Source organism: Melospiza melodia, chromosome 9, assembly GCF_035770615.1.
Source record: "Melospiza melodia melodia isolate bMelMel2 chromosome 9, bMelMel2.pri, whole genome shotgun sequence".
Lineage (NCBI taxonomy): Eukaryota > Metazoa > Chordata > Aves > Passeriformes > Passerellidae > Melospiza > Melospiza melodia.
The window spans coordinates 32,856,120-32,875,156 of NC_086202.1; the positions used below are offsets into that span (position 1 = coordinate 32,856,120).

General features: G+C 48.1%; 1 protein-coding gene across 1 annotated transcript in view; it reads right to left on the reverse strand.

Annotated features, from left to right (window-relative positions):
- LOC134422187 (C-type lectin domain family 2 member D-like) overlaps positions 1 to 17,858 on the reverse strand; it is a 46,655-nt gene extending 28,797 nt beyond the window's left edge. Inside the window, exons 1-2 of the mRNA XM_063164126.1 lie at positions 17,730 to 17,858; positions 16,424 to 16,639 (exon numbers count right to left, since the gene is read on the reverse strand). Coding sequence (XP_063020196.1) covers positions 16,424 to 16,639; positions 17,730 to 17,799 — 286 coding nt within the window. The 5' untranslated portion in view covers positions 17,800 to 17,858. The remainder of the gene's footprint in view (positions 1 to 16,423; positions 16,640 to 17,729) is intronic.
- Positions 17,859 to 19,037: the final 1,179 nt, after the last annotated feature.

Here is a 19,037-nt window from a genome sequence, read left to right on the forward strand (position 1 = left end):
TTGAGAAACAGACAGATGTAGTGAGGCCAGGGAGCTCACTCAGAACTGTTAGGAGGATCCCAAAGGAAAAGATCCCCAGAAAAGACTGCAATTGTTTATTATAACAAAGTTTGTAGCAGAAGTTTCTGGACTCCAGGGGAACCATGGAACAGTTTAGCAGTATCAGAAACAGAAATTCTACTCTTGGCCGGGAGTTTGGGTTAGGGTTAGCAGCTAAACCTAAAATTCTTGCTGTGGGAGTGGCAGCAGCTCCTGACAGCATGTTTACCAGCCAAAAAAATACATGTGACCACAAGATGTGACATTCTCTAGCTAAACAGCTGCAAGCCACAGAGAGCTCATTTCCTCCATGTGGCTGCCCTCTGACAGATGGGTCTCAAAGGCTTGGTTACACTGCAGGGATTCAGATGCTCCTAGAATCTCTAGCATTGCTGTAGAAAATTGAATATATGCCTTGTAAAAGTGTACCTCGAGTCAGCACTGACAACTGTACATCAGAAAGTGATTTTCTATCTGACTGAACCAAAATTTTTTTAGAAAACAGGAGACCTTACATTGATGAGAATAATGAATTAGAAATTGCAGTTGTTTTCCACTTGAATTTCCATGTGTAACACCGACACTTTTCCCCCTTTCAGTTCAAGATGAAATTTTGATGAACACCTCTGTTTCAAAGTCCCTGTCCCCCTGCAGAGAGGCCTGGAGCTTTCCTTTCCCTGTCCCCAGGGCACTGTGAGCTGCCCTCCCCAGCACCAGAGCCACACGTTCCCCTGCCCAGGTGAGGAGTGAAAGGGGCCCTGGACAGAGCACAAGCTGCTGAGGCAGTGGGCTCAGGCTGTTGTGAGTTCCTGCCCCAACAGCCCATGGGAATGCAAGGGGTGAAAAATGCCCCGAGTGCTGAGCACCAGCAGTGACCCTCAACCAACCTTCCCAATGCTCTCTCTCGAGCTCCTCAGGCTCTGGGGAACACAGGACAGCAAAAGGGGCTCAGTTTGGCCCTTGGAGGGTGAGAGGCAAGCAGCAGAATCCAGCCTGGTCTCTCTCTGACCATTCCTTTAGCACAGGCCTGTGTGTCCCCAGCCCAAAGGCACAGAGGGGGCTCTTTAAACGGTGCCACAATGTCCCCGTGCCCACCGTGTCACTGTCCCACGAGGAGAGAGCCCGGGGGCATCGGGGCCAGGAGAGCTGTGCCAGAGAGCTGTGCCCGAGTGTGCCCGGCCCTGTGTGCCCGAGTGTGCTGTGCCCAGGTGTGAGGGCACACGTCCTGCTCTGCCATGGGCACTGTGTGTGTGTGCTGTGCCCAGGTGTGAGGGCACACGTCCTGCTCTGCCATGGGCACTGTGTGTGTGTGCTGTGCCCAGGGACACAAGCAAGCATACTCACACACTCCAGCCACAGAGAGCAGTAGATGATTGAAAGGCAGGAAGGGTGTGTTGTAAGGAGTTCTGATGGGCTTCATTTCAACCACAAACTAAAGGGCTGCAGGGACAATTTTAATTGCGTTTATTATTAAACAAATCAAAGCAAGAAAATGAGAGGTATGCCAAACCCTAAAAATGCACCTTCCCCACACTGTTCTCTCCTTCCTGGGCTTCACTTTATCCCCGATTCCCTCCCTCCCTCCTCACCACACAGTGGCACAGAGGGATGGGGGTGTTTTGGTTTGAAAGACAGGGATCTGCTACGGAAGCGAGCAGCCTCCCTGGCTATGGAAAACATAAACGCTTTCCCTGTGAATTATTATACTCCTGAAATTGAGGGGGTCTCAGGCAAAGATATCAGAATATGAAAATCAGGTTTTTATTACTATAACAAATAATAACAAAGTATAAAACAGTCTCCATACAAAAAACCACACAACCCCGCCCAGCGCGGCGCTGCCCGAGCAGGCCCAGCCCCAGCCCCGCCTCTGCCGGCGCTTTCCCCTCGCTGCAGTTCCGGGCGCGGCCGGCAGGGGCGCTGTGGGCAGCGGCAGCCGGGTGTGAGCAGGGCAGGGAGAGGCGAGCTCAGGATCCCGGGCACCCGAGCAGGGGGGACAGGGCCCTGCGGCACTGAGGGCTGACACTGAGGGGCCCGTGCAGGGGCTGCTCTCACCAGCACAGGCTCAGCCCACAGCCCCACAGCAGGAGAAGCAGCTCTGGGCTGGGTTGTGGCGGTGGCACCGAATTCCCTTCCCTAAGCAGCAGCTCCGACCGTCTTTCCCTGAAGCAGAGAGAGAGAGGCAGCAGCTGACAGACCCTTGTTCACAGCCAGGTGCCAGATACGAAAAGTGGGATTCGTCCTCAGCACGTGTCAGCCGTTCTTCCTCCTTTCCAAGGACAGTGCAACAGTGTCACCTTCAGGCCAGTTCGTGAGGATTTCAAAGAGCCCAGGGAGAGTAGGATTTCCCACTGGAGCTTGTTGTGTCATGAGAGCAAAGCATTCACTGGAGGCAGCATCGGTGGCAGGATGGATTGCAGAGACTTTTCCTTTGCAGCCCCAGCCCAGCGCTGGCACTGGGGATGAAGAGGCACTGAGGTGACCCTGAGAGGAAGTGCAAGGCACAGGGCGCAGCTGAGGAAGGACAGCGCTGTGCTGGGCTCAGAGGTGAAGCTGGCACTGCCCAGTGTGGAGAAGGTCCTTTCTCGCCAGAACCCCCCGGCCCTCACCGCGGCCCCCTCCGCCCGCAGCGAGCCCCGAGCTGGGGCAGCACCGACCGCGGGTCCCACCCGGGCTGGAGCCGCCTCCGGGCTCCGCCGCTGCCTCGCCGGGCTCCGGTGCCGCCGCCGCTCCGCTCCCGGGCAGACACAGCGGGCACGGCTGCTGCTGTCACCGCATTTCTGCACAGCGGGGCAATGGGAGACGCCGCTTTGGCCCATTCAGCGTGCGGGGAAAGCGGCGAGGAGCTCCGTGGCCGGCCGCCAGGAGAGGAGATCGCGTGGATGTGCAATTAATATCAGGAAAGATGGTCTCAGATGTTCATGAGAACGTAGGATAGATTACTGAGATAAGCAATATCCTAAAACAGAATCGATCTCGGGATGAGCAAAGCTGGGACGATTCCAAATGTGGAATCTGCAATACCAGTGTTGTCTATAAAATAATACGGCTTAGTTAAAACATGATGCTTACTTACATAACACAAAGGTTAATGCACATGCCCAATCTGCCAGGTTATTCAGAGGACAGCGAGGAAGACAGTGAGCCTTCCTCTGAAGAGACCCTGAAAGGCCAAAAGACCCCTCAGCAACAGGCAGAGCATGCACTGTGCAGTGCAGTGACATAGATTTAAAGAATTAAAAATAGGAGGGGATTTACAGGAAAATATTGATGAATATCTGCTAGCATACAGTATATAAGTTGTGTTTGGATCCTTTTGTCCTTTGTACGCGAGGCAGGGTGAGAAAAACCCTCTCCATACCCCAATCGATTTTCCTTATGCTTTATCCAAACCACTGCCAATTTTTTTCTTTGCATCTGCTTGATTATTTTAAATTTTATTATTTTATAGAAAATTGCTGCTCAATTAAAATTGGTGCTAAATTTTATTTTGTGGTTTATTAAATTAGATATATAGGGACTTCATTAATAACGATTTAGTTGTACCTAGGAGTGAGTGCTCAGGAGAGAGGCTTGCAGGGTTAGTCAGAAACAAGGGGATTTCTGAATGGGCGGGGAGAAATTGTCCAGGACAGTCCCCTGGGGATGGTAGTGAAGTTTTAACTGTTGCAACATTTTTAAGAGGTTTGCATTAGCTTTTAGAAATGAACTCCAATAATAGATCTTGGGGAGACCTGATGGACATATTAAATGACTTGGGAAATTTAGAGGAAGAGCTACAGAAAGTTGTAGAAAAAGTGCAGGAAGTGTTTGTATGCAAAGATTGTACATGTATGAGGGTCAAGCATAGGGGAAGGGAAAGGAGTAGAGGGAGAGAAGGTTTTAAAACAGCAAGAAAAATGCAGAAGGGTTCACAAAAGCATTGAGACATCAGGGTAATCTAAATTCTACCCCAATGACTCGAGACCCACCTGTTTCTATTGCCATGAGAAGGGACACGTGGAAATTCTGCAGGAAAAGGAAGCAAGATAAAAAGGGGTTTCAGGAGGAGTAGGGGTGTCAGGGACTGTATTTAATGAGGATTGAAACACCAAAAGAGCCCTTGATTAAATTAAGAATTTGTCCTCACAAGGACAAGCACTTTGTGATCATTTTTTAAAAAATGTATGGATATATAGGAATATTTAAAATCAGAAAACAAATTAATCAGGGGCATTTCACATGTTGAAAAGTGAACAAAAAGGTGTGGAAGACTCATCCCCCTGGGGGTGGCTATATAGTATACAGGCCATTTAAAAGGATCCAGGTTCATTTTGCCAAATTATCCACAGCGGGCAGGTGGAAATATCTATTAGTTATTAATTGACTCAGTGGATAGAGGCCATCCGTGCAGCTCGGGCTCCAGCTCAAACAGTAGCCAAAATTTTGTTGAAGCCTATTATTCCAAGATTTGGATTACAACTGAAAGTCATAAAAGCAAATAATTTGGGGTAAAAGTTTTTACAGGAATGAATGCATGTTTTATGTAGTTTGGCGAAACTATGTGTGTGAGTGTTTGATATGTGTTATTTGTTTTGTTTCTCAAAGTAATTGTGTTACAGCAAAGGGAAAATATGCAATGTGTACCAAAGGCTGGCTAAAAAGTATAGTTTATGTCCACTAGAAATTTTTATACAAGCTACTAATTGTAGGCATTGGATGTAACTATTGTAAGGAGCGGTTTAAATATTAACAGGTATTAACATTGCCGCAGGGGTTACCCAACATCAGGGTTGGTCCAGAGTGTGAACACACTGATACAGTAGTGAGCACAGCTGGAACATACAAATGGTGTGACTACAGATGGAAAACTTGGTAATTTCATAAAATTTTAACCTCTGCTCAAACACCAGCTTGCCATCAATTCTGGAATCATTGGGTTGAGTAACCCCACTGTGTTTGGAGACCAAACAACGTCACGAAGAACGAATTCAGCATCTCCTGAGACACTGGGATCAGGGACTAATGCCAGCAGCAGAGGTCCAGAAAGAAACAGAGCACTGGACGTGTGCTGGGCATGGCCTAGGCTGTCCCCCATGGACTTGTATTGTCTGTACAGTTTACCTCGTGGTGGAAGGTAACCAAAACAGAAGAAGGGGAAAATCAACTGCTTTGTTTAACCTGCTTAAACTGCTTATGTGACCATTTTACAGTAGCATGCCCTTACAGTGATTTTATAGGAACACCTTTAAGTAATAGAGATAGAAACTTTAATGCAGCTGTTCAATGAAGAGAAGACAGATACCAACGAGTTTTAGCTGTAGCAGCCTACGAACAGGCAAGGGAGCAAGTCTGCCATTGTGTAACAGATAATTGTGTTATCACTGACAGCTGTTGGGGGAAGGAAATCTATGAGTCACACCATAGATTTGTTTCTGCTACAGACAGATGGGCATTGCAGGTGTGTTTACTGGTGGCAAAGATTATTAAGTAATTAACCCCAATGTCAGAGTGCAAAGCAAACAGTCAGTTAGATCTTGTAAGAATTTTTTTTATTGCTTAACTAAAACATTTTAGTATTTGTTTTATAGAAAAGAGTGGTTAATCATAACCTGTGGTTGGCACATCTGTGAAGCCCCGTTTACTTAATTAAAAAGAACTGTCAATTAACCCAGGGAAAGCGATAGGACTGTAAGGATCCTGTGCCATCATCCTTGCACCCAGGTGGGCTACACAGAAATAGTATCCTGTGCTGTAATCATTGTATCTGAGGGGTGTACACAGAAATAGTATCCTGTGCTATAATCATTGTATTGAGGGGTGCACACAGAAATAGTATCCTGTGCTATAATCATTGTATTGAGGGGTGCAGGCAGAAATAGTATCCTGTGCTGTAATCATTGTATCCGAGGGGTAAGAGTAGAGAATGGCTCAGCAGAAATGGTATCAGCAACGAGGTTCCAGGACAGAGATTGTGATACCCAGAAGACAATCTCAGCCCTTGGCTGCAGCCCAAGGGGCCTTGAGAGAGGTGGAGAGTCCAGACTCCTGAGGTACCTGCTCCTGACATGGATCCTGGTACCCTGTGCATCTGCAACCCCTGCAATAAATGCTGCCAACTCCTGTGGGACAGCCACAATTCAATGACTGTTTTTGCAGTACATCGCTCTGTGGATGCTGAATGTTACAACCAGACAAGTTTACAAACTTGCCACAGAAATGGCTGAGCCTATTGGGGGGGAGTTAATCTAGGATTGGGCCAATGGACGCCTTCATGCCCAGACTGCCCCACAGAGAGAGAATTCCTGTGTTTCCCAAAAAGAGAAGAGTGGGGAAATTCAGAGCAAAACCAGCAAGGGAAGAATAAAGGGAAAAGTCCAAGGGTGTTGTATAACCAATGAAGGCAGCAAGACAGCAAGTGGGATTTGCCAACTTCAGATAGAAATCTTTTTGTAGATTTAATGCAAAAAATCACAATCGAGTTGGATTTACCAAGGTTGGATTTCTGAGGGAACTCAAATGGCTGAAAGGTGGCCATGGAGGGGTGAAGGTCTAGCTCCGGAACACTTGCAAAAAGGGAAATGCACCCAAATTTCAGAGAAAATGAAATTGCCTGAAGGGTGGACTTTAAGTCACCAGGGAATTGGAGCAGTTGTATAACTTGAGAAGGAAAGAACTATACCAAGAAGTATACCAAAAAGGTGGGACATATTCCCTGTGAAATTACCTTAATTGTAAATTCAGATAATAGAACTATGACCTGGTGGCCAAACAAAACCCATGGGTATTGGAGAACAACAAAGAGAAACGATTGCAAGAGGGACAGTCAAATTAATCTGTGCTGGTAGAATAGTTCTGTAGCTGGCCCTTACCATTCCATAGAAAATATAGATCCCTATTGGAACCAACCAGACAATATAAGTAGAACATGGAAGGCCCCTGATGGGCTATATTGGATTTGTGGACAGTGAGTGTACAGTCAGTTACCCCAGAGATGGAAAGGGACCTGTAGGTTAGGAGTTATCCAACCCTCCTCCTGCACCCTGCCCTGCTCCAAGGGAAATCCACTGGAGAAAGCCCCACTTGATAAAGCCATGGGCAATAACAAGGCAAACCTAAACCTTTTGATAAGGGGCAACTATAAATGGAGTGAAAATGAATGGCACACAGAAAGGATCATAAACTTTTATGATCCAGCTGTTTGGGCTCAAAACAGATCTAGGGAATACAGAACTACAAACTATCTGTTAGATCAGTTGCTAAGACTGCAAATGGTAATTGAGGTCAGTTGGAACAAAAGAGCTACCCAACAAAGCATGCACCTGCTAGTAACAGTCTATCAGAGCAGATTGGCATTGGGCTATCTAATGGCTGAAAAAGGAGGAGTTTGTGAAAAATATAACACATCAAAATGCTGTCTAAAACCAAAAAACAATGGAAAAGTGTTGATCAAAAGAAGGTAATTGTACGTGTTAAAAATTGGAACCCCTCTAGGCAGAAATCAGGTGGTTTATACTAGCTGGACTCATTATTGGAACTGTTGCCTACACCATTTTTTATCTCCTGTGTTATGTAAGTGAAAATACCACATATTAAATTTAATCAAAAAGAGAAATGAGGGAATGTGAAAACCTGGATTTTTGGGGATGTAGAAGATACTGAGATTCAGTCTTTTAATAGAAAGCATGAGTCAATATGATCAAAAGAGAAAATGGGAGAAATTGTGCTAAATGAATATGATTCGTGCCAGCAATTATAGCTATATTGATATTTTAGAAAATATTTGTTTAAAAGTAATAGAGGAAAAGGATATATAATTAGTATCATGAAAAAAATATTCTCAGATGTTCATGGAAAAATACAATAGAGGATGGAGTGTTGAGATAAGCAATATCGTAAAACAGAATTAGCCTAGGGACAAAGTTGGGACGACTCCCAAAGCAGAATTGATCTTGGGATGGACAAAATTGGGATGATTCTAGGTACCTATGAAATAATAAGGCTCATTTGTGGAATACAATGGTGGCTTCTATAACACAAGACTTGGGGTGCATCTGCAACCTGTGGGGTTGTTCAAAGGCCAGTGAGGATGAGGAGAAGCCTTCATCAGAAACGACCCCCAAAAAGCCAAAAGACTCCTCAGCAACAGGCGGAACATGCACTGTGCAGTGCAGTGACATAGATTTCAATAATCGAAAACAGGAGAGGATTTTAAAGGAAATTATTTATGAGTATGTGTTAGCATACACTATATAAGTTTTGTTTGAATCCTTTTGCCTTTTGTACATGAGGCAGGGTGAGAAAAACCCTCCCTGTACACCGATAGATCAGTTTTGCTTATGCTTTGTCCAAACCACTGCCAAATTATTTTATATCTGCTGGATTATACTTCATTGTATTATTTTATATAAAATTGCTGCTCAGTTAAAATTGGTGCTAAATTCTAATTTTGTGGTTTATCAAATTAGACATATAGGGACCTCATTCATACCACTGTAGTCACTTTTGTTTTATTCTCTGTGAGAGGACACAAAGTTGGCAAAGATTTGGTTAGATTCTGCTCCTCCCTCCTCTCCCTGAAAAAGCCAAGTCTTACAGTGCCCTGTGTAGTGGTTTTGGTGCGGGTCAATCACTAGTCCACTCATTTCCTGCTGCTGTGAGATAGGGTGGGAGAAAGGTAAAGCGGGCTTAAAACTTTAAAAGGGTATGAAGAAAATTTCATGAATAGTAATTAAAAGGAAAAAAAGTGGCAAGAATTAAAGCAAACCCTTTAGAACACTTCTCCTCCTCCCACAACTTTTTCTTTTCCATTGACAATGTAAAGAAACAAAACCAAACATTTCCAGTTAGTTTACTAGCTCTAAAAAAGTCTTTCTTCTGTTCATTTAGGGAGAGAAGTCCCTCTTGTTAATGTTATGGAGACTTCTCCACAAGAGGAAAGACAGTTTACTCCAGGTTCCTGGTTTGGTCACAAATAGCACCTGCCAAGGGGAATTTATCATGAAGCTTCTGTCATTTTCTACATTCTTCCTACAGCTTGTTTATGGGTCATGTTGACCTATGGGGTATCGTTTTAAATATGAGCTGATTAAAGGCAAAAGTTCTTCTTATTTATTTCTAAAATCATCTTCATGCCTGGGAACAGAGTTTTTCTCCTGGCAGTATGGGATTACTCTTCTTTCTTTGAAGTCTGAGCAACTTCTCATAAAGTTTTTATGTTAGACTTCCTGAGGGCAGATTTTGACCTATTTAGGAGACTTACTCAGAAAGTCCCCTGTGAAGCAGCCCTTAAAGGAATCCAGGAAATGTGGGCGTGCTTCAAAACAGAGATCTTGATATCACAAGAACAGGCTGTCCCTGTGTGCCAACAAAGAAACTCAACGATGCAAACATACAGCCTGGATGGGGAATGAGGATTTGAAGGACCTTAGGAAGAAAAGGAGGATGTATCAGTTTTGGAAGGAGGGTCAGGTTTCTCAGGAAGTATTTAAGGGGGCTGCTAGGGTATGTAGGGAAAGAATTAGGGAGGCCAAAGCTCCGTTTGAACTTAATTTGGCAACTTTTGTAAAGGATAATAAAAACTGTATTTACAAATATATTAATGGTAAAAGGAAGGTTAAGACCAGCTTTAGTTCTCTTTTGGATGCAGGAAGGACCTCAGTAACTCAGATGAAGAGAAGCCAGAGGTGCTCAATGCCTTCTTTGCCTCAGCCTTTAGTAGGAACACTAAAGGAGGACAAGTGTCCTCCTAGGTTGGTAGACAGGGGATTACAGATACTTTAGCATCTGCTTACTTTAGTGTGGAGGCCTTTGTTGGATATTGATTGGAACCCTTCATCTCCCCATAGTTTTATGCGTTATAGGGGGAAATTGTCTTTTCTCCATAGCTTATAAGAGGATTTCAGCTTTAAAATCAAGGCATTTCCTCATCCCTCCCATCTGGGCCTCAACTTCCTCCTCACTGACCGTGATGTTTCCATGTTGTTCTTTTACGTGTTTGTATCTTGTTCTTCTCTCTCACTCGAGGGAGGACTGAAGCACTGAAAGGGTTTCTGTGCTATTTGGAGCCTGCAGGTGTTTGCCCTGACCCAGTTCCAGACCCGGAGCTGCGGCTGGGGAGCGGCTCCGATCTGATCAGCCCGGTCGGAGCTCAGCAGCAGCAGCACCAGCAGCAGCACCAGCAGCAGCAGCACCAGCACCAGCACCAGCAGCACCAGCACCAGCAGCACCAGCAGCACCAGCACCAGCACCAGCACCAGCAGCACCAGCAGCACCAGCAGCAGCAGCAGCACCAGCAGCACCAGCAGCAGCGCTCGGGGCTGGGCTGGCTGGGACAGGGGCGGCTTCTCCTTGCCCTGCCCGATGGCTGCGGCCGCTTCTCTGCGGTAAAATCCCGATGCTGGCCTGGGGCTGCTCCCGGGGCTCGGCTGGGCCGGGCTGGGGCTGTAACAAGCAGTGAGATGAGAGCAAGGCCGGCTCCATCCGGCCCGCAGCATCCCCCTCTCCCTGCCCGGCAGCGGGGCCGGGATGGGGAAGGGGCCCAGCCCGGCCCCGTGGCAGCGCCCGCCCGGCTGTGGTACCTCACTGCCGGACAGACGGGGAAGGGGAAATTCCCGGGTTCCTTTGGTCTTTATCAGTGTCTTTAACAGAGGTGTGATAGTGTGATAGCTTCTTAGTGGTTCAACAGAGCACTACGTTTCTGTAGTTGGAAAAAGAGCTTTTGTTTCACTTCCCTAAATTCTTCCCATGTCAAACTGTGACTCATTGTAATGCTCTGTTACTGCCTCAGACAGTCTCGTTTTCAAGATGCCCCAGTCACCCTAAAAACGTGACTGAGAAAATACCTGAAATACAGTGGAAAAATCACTGTTCTCTCTCCTGGTCAAATGTAGAAGTTTAATAAAGAACTTTAATAGGAGACAAAGACAACAAAGCAGAGGTTACAGCCAGGTGTGTCTTGGCCCTGGAGCACACCTGCTAGTTTGGAAACACAAATTATATAGCATTTCTATTGCATCACCCTGGTGCATATGTAAATTTTTTCCCAAACTAGTTTACATGCCCCAAGAACTGTTTTGCATGGCTCCTCCTTGAGTCCTGCTTTTTAGAGCATGCATGTTTCTTGGTTGTGGTTTTAGTTAATTTTATCATCACCTTCAGTTCTTGGGCCTGGGTCCACACTGCCTTCAGAAGATGAGTGCTGACAGTTGGCATCATATATTCCTTGGATATTATCTCAACCAAGCAGGCATTTTAACACAAGCATATCTAGATCAGCTACTTCTAAGTTTTAATTAGCAACAACAGAAACTATGTACTTTCAGCAAAGTCACTTTAACACCACACATATAGAATCCATTTTAATATAGGCAAAAGGCCAACACCATAATATATATCCATAATACAGTGTTCATTTTTTACACTTTACCTGAAATCATTGTTTCCCCGTTGATTTTGATGTCAAAACCATTCAGTGTAACTGTTCTCCATACAAGGAAACCTTCAGACATGTTGACTCTTGCTGCCAGTAGAAGAGACTTTTCAGTAATTTCTGCAGTTTGCAGTAGGAGTCTTAGTGTTTGTGTGCTTCAGTAGTGTTCATACAGCCACACTTCATGTAAAAACAGAATTGCCAAAAAACAAATATTTCAAGTTGCACCTAAAGTGTTTCTGTATTTTATGTCGCTTTGTATGTCAGAGAAGAGTTGAGCTTAACAGATGAAAATCTGCCACTATTAAAAACAAAGAGAAATTTTACTTTTATGGGACCCTCATTTTACCTCAGATGTCTGTGATTCGTTATTGGTTTTGCCCCCTGAATGTGAATGCAATTTTCAGCACCAGCTGGGCTTTGTTGGAAATGGTATTGGGAACCCAAAGAAAAGTTCCTTATTTGAGTGGCTGAGACCATGGTGAGGTTTTTAGCATTTCCTTCTCTCAGGTGGGATCTGATGCCCTGAGGAGGCCTTGTCTCCTCAGGGATTTCATGCCCTGAGGAAGCAAAGGCTGATGGAATGTGCTTGATCCTCTCCTGTCTAATGGGGAGGAACAGCACCCAGCAGAGCTGGAATCACCTTCTCCATTCCTGATTTCTGCTGCCACCACATCACTGGGCTCTCTCAGGGTCCAGAAGTCACTTTTCCTTTTGGATGGATGGCCTGAAGGCACCCAGGTGCTGCAGGTTAGGACTGCTTCAGAAATCCCTTTGGCTTGGAAGGATCCTTCTACCTGAGAGCTGAATGGGCTGTGCCAACCCCAGAGCGAGAGGGACTCACAGCAACAGAATTAAAGGCTGGTGAGAGAACCCAAAGAAGAGACTGTAACATGCAGAGCATGAGAGAGAACCAAGGAAGATTGAAGACATCTGAAAAGTGGAGCCAAGCTGCCACCAGCTTAAAGATTGCTTAACTAACACTTTAGGCAGGGAGTTTGAACTGTATCAATTATTGATGTAATTGTCCTGTTTTCATAGATGAGAATTACAAGCATCTGTTGAGGGGAAGTACACAGGGAACCATCAGAGGTGTTGGGGCAGTTCCCTTAAGGACCAACAAGCAGAGTGCAACAAGAAATAGAGGGCAAGACCAGGTTGGCCCCTGTGTTCATCACCATGAAGATTCCATAGCCCTGCTGTGGGCAGCAATCCCACAGGCATGGCAAGGTGGGGGCAAGAAAGGCACCCCAGACCTCTGTCATTGCTCAGCTGTTTTTTAACACAACAGGAACCAGAAGGCAAGACTGAGCTGGCCTCTGTACTCACCACTAAGATTCCCCTGCTTTGAGTAGCAGCCCCATGGGCACAGTAGATGGGGTTAAAAAGCCAAACCAGACCTCAGTGATCCCATTTTGTCCATTCCAAATAAGTCTGTCTAAAGAAAACCTGAGATTTTTTCCTTCTGTTCCCACTGTCCTCATCCTCATAAACAGATTCTAGTATGACTCATTAAAATTTTATTTGAGAGATTACCAGAATTGAAAATGGCAGTTAATTCTTCAAGCCAAATGAGTCAGGAAAAGATGGTTTTCTTTAATAGATGAATATTGTGATGGTTGGCTCTCACAATTGAGAGACAGATATTATGTGTATGTTTGGAGAAGTTTTGTAGATGTAGAGTGCCGTTACTATAACATATCCCCTCACAGACCCCCCTTTCCCTGCCCCTTGCAGCAGCCTCAGTTCCCAGGGCATTTGGGGAGGGCCGGCTCATTACCAGGAGGGGCCACAGGACAACACCTGAGCTCCAGTCAAGGTGTGAGGAAGTGATCTCCACCTGTGGAGGGCAGAGAAGGAGCTGATGACAAAACTTTGGGAGGGGCTGAGGGTATAAAAGGCAGAGCATCCATTTTATAAATGAGCACATGGCTGCTAGTCCCAGAGACCACCAGCACTGTAATTTTTCCTTATTCAGTCTGTTGTATTTTTTTAAGGTTAAAAAAACCTTTAAGATTTTAAAAGTGAGGGTGGTTTCTCACTTCTTGTCAAGGACAGTCCAAAATTCTCAACTTCATGCCAGTTTGTGATGATTTCCAGGAGCCCAGGGCAATTTGGATTATCCAATCGAGCTTGTTGTAAAATGTTATAAATAACAAATATAGGTATTGGCTTTTGCATCTATGTATTAACCCAATACCCATATTTGTTATTTTTGTTTTGCAAGTTAGTATTGATCACAAAAATCCTGATATAATGCAATTTGTAATTACTGCTTTTGATACAGTATAACCTGTCAATTTATCTATGCACCCTATAGCTTTTATAGATAGAGGCGTAATAGATACTATCTTAGATCATAGCATAACAAAGACTGTGATATCGTGGAATGATTGTTTCATGTAACTAACTCAGAAAAGGGTGTAAATTTTCCCACACTCAGGGACTTTCTTATCAGAAAGACAAGATAACAGAAACCAGAGCATGGAAAAAAAAAGACTCCACTGACCCTCATTATCAGGGAGCGAAAATACAAGAAGATAAAACCACAAGAAAACATAAAATATATTAGTTTAAGGTACAAGATGGCCTGAAGAGAAGTCAAAAGTTAAAAACAAACAAAACAACATGTAAATTGAAAGTTAAGTTTAAATTCTTAAAAACTCTTAAAAATGTGCACACAGCTCACATATATAACAGTACATAGAAAACATACTTTAAGTTAACCCTTTGCAAGCAGACAAGCATCCCAGGGCAGGACTTTACCCTTAATTAACTTGTATGAAAAGTGTAAATAGTGAGCCATGTTTCTCACGTGTATTGAGGGCAATGCCCTCACTGCAGGCAGCATCGGTGGCAGGATGGATTGCAGAGACTTTTCCTTTGCAGCCCCAGCCCAGCGCCGGCACCTGGGATGAAGAGGCACTGAGGTGACCCTGAGAGGAAGTGCAAGGCACAGGGCGCAGCTGAGGAAGGACAGCGCTGGGCTGGGCTCAGAGGTGAAGCTGGCACTGCCCAGCGTGGAGAAGGTCCTTTGTGCAGCCCTTGTTACAGGGGAGCTTGGGCCTTGCTGCAAAGATATGGCTGCGAATTTGAGCAGTTGTCACTCCTCAATCTCTCATCAGCCAGGTACACACACTCGGAATTGCCAAAGACAGGAACCCTGCAGGGAGGAGCAGAGCCAGAGCTGGTTTCTCAGTGCCTTAGGTTGGAAACCACGGGTTTTTATTACCATCTGTTAGAGGAAGAGCAGATATCTTCTGTTAACTGGGCAGTTTTCTTTATCTCCTCCACAATCAATCCTCCCTCCAGCAGATATATTCTGTTAATGGCCAAGTGAATGTCACTGCATGGCTGATAAAATTCTATCATCCCATTGTGAGATGCTCTGCCCAGGGAGTGGAGCCAAGCATTCCAACCTGGATATAGCATGATGTTTGGAACACCATAGCAGCCTTTGCCCACTGGATTCCCAGAGGAAGACCAGGCCCATCTACACCACAATAGGACCTTCTGAGGAAAACTCCAACCTTCTACAGGATCACTGATCCAACACAACCACACCTGTCACTGCAGGAGAGCTGCAGCCACCACTGAATGGGACTGCTACCACCACCCTGACCCACAGAGTGTCAGGGCATGTTCTGAGACAGTCAGTAGGGGGTTTCTTTGTTTCTATGATTACATTTGTGTATTTAGTTCGCCTAGTCAAGAAGTGTTATTCCTACTCTCACATCTTTGCCTGAGAGCATTTTAAGTTCAAAATTATAATAATTTAGAGGGAGAGGGTTTACGTTTTCCATTTCAGGAAAGGCTCCCGCCTTTCTTAACAGACACCAATCTTGCCAAACCAAGACACCAGGGGAATCCCTTGTGCCCCTGTGCCCCCAGGCCCTGCCCGGCTCCCCGGCACTCACCGGGAGCTGTAGCTGCTGCCGTCCCCCCAGTGCAGGCGCTCGCCCCGTCTACGCAGCCCGAGCCAGAAATCGACGTTCCCGCGGAGACGGAAGAGCAAATCCTGCCCAGGAGAGAGGAGTGGGAGCTGCCCCGGCCCCTCGGGGGGACACGTGCCCGGGGCTGCCCCCGCACGCCGGGGCTCCTTCCCTGCAAGGCCCCGGCCCAGGGCTGCAGCCCCGGCCCTGCGAGCACCGAGCCCGGCCCAGGAGCGCCCCCAGGCTGCCCTCAGCCACCCCACAGCGCCCGCAGCCCCTCACTCACCATGGCCTCCTCATCCTTGGCAATGGCCAGGGAGGCATTGAGCTCGGAGCACCGTTCCTGACCCTGCTCCCATGTGCTATAATCCTTTGACAAGTAGTAGCAGACCGCCTTATGGCCAACCCAGTCAAAGGGACAACCCAGAACACACTGTGGAGTCGCAGGTGTGACTGGAACCTGTGGTGCTGCAGGGGGAAGAGGAGAAGCTCTGAGGATTCCCCTGCGCAGGGAGCAGGGAGCCCGCTCTGCCCCGAGGGGCTGGGCCCACGCTGCTGCCCCTCCCTTACCTGCCAGCACAGCCAAGGCCGCCCCCAAAGCCAGCACCAGGAGCAGCAGAATCAGCACCGCCGTGCCCACGGGATGGCGCCTGAACCGTTCACCTGGAGCAGGAAAGAGCTGCTGGCTGCCAGAAGCAGAGCCGGCCCTGCAATCTGCTCAGCCCATGGCCAGGGAGCAGAGCAGGGAGCCCTGAGGCAGTGTGGGCCTCCCTCAGCTGGCAGCCAGAGAGCCAAGAGCCTGGCCACAGGCAGGGACACAGCTGTGGGCACAGGCAGGGACACAGCTGTGGGCACAGGCTGCAGCAGGAGAACTGCACAGCCTTGGGGGCAGCTGGGGCTCTTGCTTCCAGCCACGGATGGGGCCCAGCAGAGCACGAGGCCTCTTCCAGACATCGGGAAACAGCCACACACCTGCCAGCCCTGCCCTTGGGAGGGGACACGGGCCCCTGCCTAGAGGGCACAGGGGTGGCCCTGCACTCACCCAGGAATCTTCTGAGTCTATTCCCTGTTGCTGATCTGTTCTTCAGGGGCTCCTTCACAACTCCAGAAATGGAGCTGAGTTCACTCTCCTCCTGCTCACAGCCAGTATCTCTCTGCGTGGAATAAACGGCACCTTGCTCTCTAGACATCAGGAGTGCTGGCAAAGCCTTTGGGAGCTCGGCCTCGGGAACAGCTTTGCAGCCGCGCTGATGGCACCCTGAAAGGGACACGGTGAGAGGTCGCTGCTGGTGCCGGCCGTGCGGGGCCTCAGGAGGGCGGTGGCAGCTGTGGCTGCGCTGTCGCCGCTGCCCAGAGGTGCCGCAGCAGGTGCGGAGACAAGCGCAGCCTCCGGGAGCTCTGCGGTGGCCGCAGCCGCGGCCCCTGTGGCTCTGCAGCCGCTGCAGCCCAGCTCCGTGCCGGGCCGGGCGCTGAGAGCGCCTGCGAGCTGCCGGCTGCTGCTGGCCCGGGGCAGCTGCGGCTCGGAGTCCGCCTGCCGAGGGGCGAGAAGCAGCAGCCCCGGGCTGCTCACCCTTGTGCCCCGCATGATTCCCTGCCCCGGCGCCTCGGAGCCCGGGCACAGCGAGCGCCGGCACGGCCGCTGCGGCTCCTGCCTGGGCACACGGAGCGGCTCCCGGCACAGAGCGCAGCGCCGAGAAGCCTCGGCCCCGGAGCAGGCAGGATGCGCCGCTTTGTGCCCGCACCCGGCGCCTGCAGCGCTTTGGGCTCTGAGGCACTGGGTTCAAGTTCATGCCGTGCCAGCCCCGAGCCAGGCACGGACACCTCCCGCCCGAGCAGCGGCCCCGAGCCCGGTGCCGGGCACGGAGCAGCCGCCTCCGTCCTAGCGAGAGCAGCCGCGATGAGCCATCGCTGCCGCGGCACCGGCTCCATGCCGGCCATCCGGGCACGGAGGAGAGCGCGGGCAGCCGCTCCCTCGGCTGCGATCCCAGCGCAGGGGGCACACGGGGGAAGCCGGCACCAGGAACTCGGCAGAACCCCCCGGCCCTCACTGCGGCCCCCTCCGCCCGCAGCGAGCCGCGAGCTGGGGCAGAACCGACCGCGGGTCCCACCTGGGCTGGAGCCGCCTCCGAGCTCCGCCGCCGCCTCGCCGGGCTCCGGGTGCTGCCGCCACTGCTCCCATTCCGGCCAGACACAACGAGCACGGCCGATGTCGCCTCAGATTTGAGCCGATTTGACCAATCAAATGCGGGAACGCGGCCAATTATGGCACCGCCCTTTTGCTCCCCGGCCCCGCCCCGGCCCCTCTCCCCAGCGCTCCCCGCTGCATTTTCCAGGATCGGTTCCTTCACCTTTCTGGCGCCTCCCGTCGCTCCCGACCCGGATTTGGGGACCTGAACCCTTTGGCTCGGCTGAGCGCATTGGAAAATCCGAGGGCTGCCCCGCATCATCCTGAGCCCACGCTACGTCCCCGCTCGGCTTTGCCCTCGCTGCCGCCGGCGCTTTCCCCGCTCCCGGGGCTCGGCTTTGCCCGGCGGCTCCGCTTGGCCCCGGCCGAACTCACTTTCCCCCGTGGCTCCCCAGCCCTGCGGCGGGGCGAACCCCCGGCATTTGCCGAAGGGCTCTGACTGCCCCTGGGCACTGAAGCCTCATAGAACGTGTTCTAGAATGCCTTAAAAATGTGTTGAAATGGTTTTTTAAAGTTAATCTTGAGTTTTTCGTGAATTCTGATTTCTCTGAGGATTGTTACTGGAGATATTCAAAGCGGTAAATGCAGTGCCTTGTCATTATTATCATGTCCAGCACAACACAATCGAATTTCTTTAACAGAAATGCTGATAACATTTACCATATGCTATTACAATAAATACAATCTCGAGAAGCTCCCGGTTTGTTAGACAGTTTGCCAAATTCTACATTGTTGTTTCTTTCAGTACAATTGCACTTTTAAAAGTCTTAGTAAATCTCAGGTTCCTTAAAATTTGTGGCTACCATGAGTTTTCTTCGATCTTAAATTACATAGGGTCAAAGTATTTGTCACACTTTTCTAATCCCTCCAGTAAATCCATCAGGCCACTATTTCAGCATGCTTGGTTCACATTTTCAGCACCTTTTGATATTAATAGCAGCAGACTAAGCTACATATTGTAGTACCCAGAACTTTTATGGATATTGATTTTTAGTTTGGTTCTCTTTTTTTTTTTTTTTTAATTTGATTTTAGTATTCGTAAGACTAGGCAAAGCTATGTCTGAGTAATGTTAAACTATGTTTTATAACTCAATTGAGTTAATTTTGTTAAGAGTCATTTACGTTGAGGTGGATTTCTGTCAGGTTTGAGTGTTGCTGAGTTGGGATGAGATCAAGTTTCAGTCTCATTCATTTTAAGCCATTTCATGTTCTATTCCAGTTTTATTAAGATCAGCTTTTACTCAGTATTAGAGATGTAACTTAAATTCTCTTAAGTGTACCTCTAATTCTACTGCGGTGACATTGAATTACATTGCAATTAATTTTAGGCCCTAAGTTCATTTTGTTAAATATGTTTCTTCACATTGCAAGAAGCGGTTATTTTCTTCTAGAGATAAGACAGATCCCAGTGAGGCAGCTGTGATGAAACACTGATAAACACCTGCTTTTGGGTAGAAGAAGATGCAGTTTG